Source organism: Phyllobates terribilis, unplaced genomic scaffold, assembly GCF_046119375.1.
Source record: "Phyllobates terribilis strain yellow unplaced genomic scaffold, ASM4611937v1 Scaffold_6103__1_contigs__length_46866, whole genome shotgun sequence".
Classification (NCBI taxonomy): Eukaryota; Metazoa; Chordata; class Amphibia; order Anura; family Dendrobatidae; genus Phyllobates; species Phyllobates terribilis.
In genome coordinates this window covers 2,628-8,860 of record NW_027368847.1, presented here as the reverse complement: position 1 = coordinate 8,860, position 6,233 = coordinate 2,628, and the positions used below count along the sequence as shown (strand labels likewise).

The 6,233-nt window shown below is 35.4% G+C and overlaps 2 protein-coding genes across 2 annotated transcripts; one reads left to right on the top strand and one right to left on the bottom strand.

The window, feature by feature from the left end:
* The first annotated feature begins 414 nt into the window (after nt 1-414).
* Nucleotides 415-1,457, top strand: LOC141250760 (uncharacterized). Its single transcript, XM_073670085.1, has 3 exons — nt 415-519; nt 866-1,005; nt 1,409-1,457. The coding sequence occupies exons 1-3, from the start codon at nt 415-417 to the stop codon at nt 1,455-1,457; spliced, it is 294 nt and encodes a 97-aa protein (XP_073526186.1).
* A 1,623-nt stretch (nt 1,458-3,080) lies between these two features.
* Nucleotides 3,081-5,980, bottom strand: LOC141250761 (uncharacterized). Its single transcript, XM_073670087.1, is given in 12 exon segments — nt 3,081-3,230; nt 3,305-3,422; nt 3,498-3,590; nt 4,420-4,547; nt 4,660-4,767; nt 4,842-5,012; nt 5,095-5,165; nt 5,243-5,335; nt 5,409-5,504; nt 5,575-5,646; nt 5,649-5,675; nt 5,740-5,980. Coding segments are annotated over 12 exon segments (1,368 nt in total).
* Between the last annotated feature and the right edge of the window lie 253 nt (nt 5,981-6,233).

The window sequence follows — 6,233 nt, the reverse complement described above, 5'->3', positions numbered from 1 at the left end:
CTGTAACATAAAACAAAGGCATCCGATTTATATTTTTGTCGAGTTGATCTGACGTTCTAGAAATTTTCTTATTTTATATTACAAACCTCCAATTTAAATGACTCTTTCTTTAATATATCTATAAATTATTTTAATTAAAAATAAAAATACTGGATAGATTGTTTTTTTTCTAAAACACCATTTTTTTTGAACGGCCGGATAAATTGGGTTAAACTACTATTGACTATATGACCATCACCAAGCAAATGTCATACCATTTATGAGCCCAGTTTATTGGCCCAAATACAAAGCCCAGTTCACGACATTAAACGCCGGCTAGAACCTTGGATGTTTCTAGTACCTACGGTTCCGGTGTATTAAGTGGCTAGGGTTTGGATCAATTTCCGACACATCTCTGTGAAAGCTCGAACTGCAATGGCGAAGCGTTTGATTCCACTACTTAACAGGGTTCTGGTGGAGAAAATTGTTCCTCCGGCCAAGACTAGCGCCGGAATCTTACTCCCTGAGAAGACATCGAAGGTAATAATTAACTTTTTCCGCCCATTTTCTGTGACTTGGAGCGTTCATTTCATATATCTTTTCAGTGAAATCTACTTGGTCATTTCATCAATGCACGTTGCGTTAAGTACTTTAATTTCTGAAATTCTACCCCGATTTATGGATTGCGTTGGCCTCCTTTGTGTGATTGACAGAAGATTGGATATCGGAAAATGTTCTCAACTAGTTGAATTGATTTTTTTTTAATACTGGTTGTCGAAGCTTCAATAATGAGCTTAAACCTTTTGAACATTAAATTTTAGCCTTATTCTGGAAATGGTAGTAATATCAAATAGCTGAAGTTCAAGAATTATGTGTGAAAATGCAGCTTAATTCCGGAAAAATTATTGCCGTGGGACCTGGACTTCGCAGTGAGGAGGGAAATCATATTCCAGTTTCTGTCAAGGAAGGAGACACTGTGCTTCTTCCTGAGTATGGTGGAACTCAAGTCAAGCTTGGGGAAAAAGAGTAAGCTAATTTCATTGGTCATGTTTTCCTGAGCTTCTTGTACTGAATGTTCTTTTACATTCCTATATCCTTTAGCTTTCTAGTCTCTACTTCAATTGTTGTGTAGGTCTACTTCATGATGCTTAGTGCTACAAATATCCTTGAAATATGTTCTGCTGTTACTTCCGATCTTGAAACTAGCATATTTATGCACTTTTTTGTATTCTAAGTGCGCTGATAGCATAAACATATATACCTTAGTTGTGTTCCTGATATCACATGAAGAAGTACTTTGTGTTTTCTCTTTCTTGTCTTATTGAAATTATCCTCTTGGCATGGGGAAATCTGCCTGTGTTTCATTTGTCACTGGTATTCTTAGTGTCATGTCTGTCTAAGAACTAAAATATCCATGACTTGTGTGCAGGTACCACCTTTACCGGGATGAGGATATACTGGGAATCTTGCATGACTGATGAGAAAAACCGACAGTATCATGTATGAGGGAAAAGAAACATTGATCAATTTGTCACTTTTACTTGTTCCCTCCAACATTTTCTACTCTGAGATGAGATGAAACTTTTATAAAATCCTATTTCATTGGAGAAACTGTATTTTTATCATCCTTTCAATTCTTAACCTTCTGTTCTATCATTCTAGCCAGCTCCTTTCTTACTGTAATTCTGACGTTTTCTTTGGGCTTGCACTTATTTGACTGTGAAATAATAAGGTGCATCAATAAAGCTTTTCCTTAGACTGAAAGTGGTCATCTTTGCTTAAATCAACTTTAAACATCCCTATCTCTACACGCATGGACGGTTAAATGTTTCATTAGGGTTTAAAATGGGTTGGGTGATGTACGCTTTATCCTATCTCCACTTATGAAAGGTCAAGCCGACACAATAGAAATTGTGGTGAAAATATCACTTTCATCATCCACTTACCTATTTTTTCATCATCCAACCCATCTATCACTCGTTCAAATTATTATCCGTTCACCCGTCACCCACGGGCGAAAGGGATGCACCCATTGATTCATCAAATTTTCATTTTTATTTTTATTGACTACATATCAGTGAATAAAAGAGCGTTGGGTGACCTTAGGCGATGAGCCACCCTAGGCGCGCCTAGGGTCGCCCAGCCTTAACGCCTAGGGTCGCCCAACCTTATTTCTTGCAGTAATCGTTGTTTTATGGAAAACTATAGTTTCAAAAGTAAAACCAATATAAGAATAATGTCTTAAAGAATAAAAAACAACTGAAAAGTATAAAAAATTTGGTCAATCTAAATCATAAAAAATAGAATAGGAGTAATGCGTCGTTTTATTGGGAAAAACTTCCAAAATCTTACCGAAGAATAAGATAGAATTTAACATTTTATTAAAAAGATAAGAAAAAATTTAACATTTTGGCGCCTAGGACCAACTAGGCGATGCTCTAACTTAGGCGTCGCTTTTTTATTCACTGCTACATATATACATAATTTAAAATCATCTATAAATTCACAATCCAAAATCATAAGGAAAAATTCGTATTATTAACACAAAACATTACATGATATCGAACATGTAAAAAATATTACATAAATAAGGACGAAATTAGACAACTTTTTCCATCCTCTTATCTACTTCCTTGTAACTTGACTCACGCTTCATACAAAGAATGTAAATCCTAGTTTTGGCTTTTAAATTTTAAAAAAAATAGATTTAATTAATATATTAAAATATATTTATATATATCAATATACGGGTGATGGGTGGGTGGCGGGTGGTGGGTGATCTTTCATCATCCACATCCGATCCACTATCCGTTTCACCCGTCATCCGTTTATTTTGGGTTTTCATCCGTTTCACCCGTCATCGGTTGATGGGTGAAATCGTCACCCGCGAATGATTTTAAACCCTAATTTTCATATCCATTTCTTAAATAAGAAACTTGCCAATCATGTCATTTTCATCCCTTATACGATATGATCAATTAAGACAACTGCACCATTGCATAAATCAGAAGAAACTGCTATATATGGTGGCCCAATGAATCATTATTCTCCAAGAAGAATACACCCAAAAACTAGAGGCCTTATTAGTAACAACAATCCAATCAAGCGGATTGTGGTAGTGGCTTTCCCGCCAAAAAAGTGGTGAATAAAAGCAACGATCTTTCTGGCTGAGTCAATGGAGCTACATGTGATGCTCCTCTAATTGTAGCATATGACAGTATATTTCCATAAACTTGGGTCCACCCACCAACCTGCTCACAAATCACCGCAACACAAATCAACCAACTTTTCACCTAACTATTACAGTAAGAAAATCAGTACAAACCTGTTGATTCTGCAGCCAATATTTGTATGGAACAGTTGTGTTCAGTCCGAGGTTCTTTGCTAATGAGCTAACCAGTGATCTTGTCCCCAACAAAGGAATCGCTGAATCTTGATCACCACTGCAAAGATGATCACTTCACATTAACACACCTTCAAGAAAACACTTCATCTATAATGGGTTTTCTTTTTCTTACCTGTAAACCAGAACTCTAACGCCATGCTTGACTAATACACCAAGAATAGGTAGACTTGGAACAAAAAAATCTTCATAGTCATAGTCGATAATTCTGCCAGACAAATCCAAACACATTAGATTTCAGGGTTTGTTTGGTAAGTGTATTTATAAAGAGAGTTATTATTTATAAAGTAGCTTTTAGTAATAAATTTGTTTGGTTTATAAAAAGACATGTATTATATGTAATAAGTTAGAATATGAAAGAAAAAATTAAAAAAAATTAACTACACGTCCTTCGAAAATAAGAAAAGTACTTATATATAATAAAGTCTTTATAAGTAATAAATATTGTGTGCCAAACGGATCCTAACGTGTATATGAAGTTATGTTAGAGGTTTCTCATAATAATGTGTTTGATTTGGTATAAAAATATTTTTTACGGAAATACGTGTACTTGTACGAGTATAGACCTAGTAAAACTCAACCCGACCCAGTTTGACCTGAAGAAGCACTTAAACCCCATCGCCCCGAACCCGATCAACATAAAATTTGGTGGGTCAAACCCGACACAACCCGAAATCTGTGTTTCACATCACACATGACATTATAATAAAAAATATTTACACATAATTTATTTAAAAATATTATATTATATAGTTATTTTTTAAAATAATATATAATAATAATATTTATTATTAAAAAATTATTCTATCCCTAGAAAAGATAAAGAACTATTAAATGTAACATTTTTGACCCGTTCAACTATTTATTAACCCGTTCAACCCGAACGATTTGAACCTGAACCCACTCTACCCGTTTGAACCCGAACCCAGCCGACCCATTTACCAGGTCTATACGAGTGTGAAAGAAAAAATAAAAAATGATTAGATTTATCAGTAGTAAGAAAAGTAATAAAGATTATATACAAAACAGAGCCTTACTTGGAGCAAAGACTCCATTCATCAACTCCTACAAGCTTTGCATGAAAAGAAGCTTGTACATCTTTTCTATTCAGATACTTCGTCGTTTCCTGCTCCACACACACATCGAATCCACCTAGGCTACCTATCTTCTCCATTAACCGTTGCTGTAACAGACATAAACACCTTTTTTACAGTCCCTTAAGAGGTGAAAAGATGAAGGGAAAAAAACAGATGAAAAGAAGGATTTTTATTTACTGCTGGGTTGAGTGCATTGGCCTGGAAAGGTGATGTTGTTGAGCATACATCAATGGTGACATCATAGACATCGATATAGCTGCCGATCTCTTCGGTAGCTTGATCGTACACCTAACCATTACAATAGTATGTTCATGCTGACAAACTTCGTATACTTGTAAAGATACAATTAGAGTTATGCTTACGCTCAAACAAGCAGTGGAAACTTTTCCTTGTATTGATTGTCTGTTGATCTCTGAGTAATTACAGATATTGTTTAACATTCCATACGTGGCGTCTGATATCAGGCCATGTGACCAATAGAACTCTCCCCTTGAGTTGAAATCAGTGTAGAATTCCAGAAGTGGGTTTCCAATCTATCAAACATAAATGAATGTAACTAATTCGAATCGCAAATCTTCAAGTTGAATGGACAAAATTACTGATTCACATTCTTACTGCTACTCCCTTGAGTTTCAATTTTAGTTTTGATCCAAGAACACTTCTAGCCAGCTGCGGCACATAGTGTCCTAATCAAACAAGCACGAATTCAGCTGAATTACAGCGTTATAACAATCAAGTTTTACACTATAAAGAGACTGATTACCTCCATAACTCTCTCCTGTGAGGAAGAAATCCCTTCCGTTGTATTCTGGATATGCTTGTAGCCATCTCAATAAGAAGTTAAGGTTGTCTTTCGCTGTATTGCATTCAAAACAGGACATCATCAGAATATTTACTTCTGCAGATATAGTGATAATCAATCATGTAACCTGTCATCTTGTCGTTTATATAGCTGTAGAACGACTTGTTTGACGAATACGAAAATCCAACTCCAGCGGGTGACTCCAAGTAAATTATGTTAGCCTCTGTATCATCAATCCAAAACACAATTTAATCTATCATTACTAAAATCTGAAAAATTGAGAAAAATATTACCTTTGTTCCAGCTGTAATTGTTTCTCATAAGTCCTTCTCCCTTAGGCTTAAAAGGACCATGTTCAGTGAACGCCCAGCTCCAACAGAAGAACAACCAGGCCCTGCAAATACACGATTTAACACAATTTTTCAAAGCGAGAAAGTGTCAATGGTAAGGATTTAAACCTCCATTGAGCCAAAGAACAAGAGGTTTAGTTTCGGGATTGGTCGCTGCTTCAACGAAGTAGTAGAAAAGATCCCTCTGAGATTTATCATCTACTGTTATATAGCCTGAGTACTGCTTGAATGTAACTGGTGGTTGCCCTGGCAGTCTGCTGATCAAATCATTCTTTGATGATGCTGATGAGACTTTCAGTGAGATGCATATAAGAAATGAAATTAGAATGAAACTTGGTGGAGATGACATGTTTACTAAGTGAATGTTTATTGAGAAGGCACTATAGAATATGATGAGTGAGCATAGTGACTTTTATAGCACTAGTTTGTTTCTGACAGTGACATGGTTATTACCTTAACCACTACATTACTGAACATCTGCATCAGAGACTAATTCTATTGAAATGGATAGGGATTTAGTAAGAGATTGTTTCAGACAATGAAGACTTATTTTATTATTATATAGACTCAATTGTTAATGATTACTTGATATGAGGTTCAAG

Bases quoted from the DNA above. Each gene is read 5' to 3' on its own strand.
- LOC141250760 (XM_073670085.1), top strand. From the start codon at position 415: ATGGCGAAGCGTTTGATTCCACTACTTAACAGGGTTCTGGTGGAGAAA. The intron at 520-865 runs GTAATAATTAAC...GTGAAAATGCAG, and splicing joins TCCCTGAGAAGACATCGAAG to CTTAATTCCGGAAAAATTAT. The intron at 1,006-1,408 runs GTAAGCTAATTT...ACTTGTGTGCAG, and splicing joins GTCAAGCTTGGGGAAAAAGA to GTACCACCTTTACCGGGATG.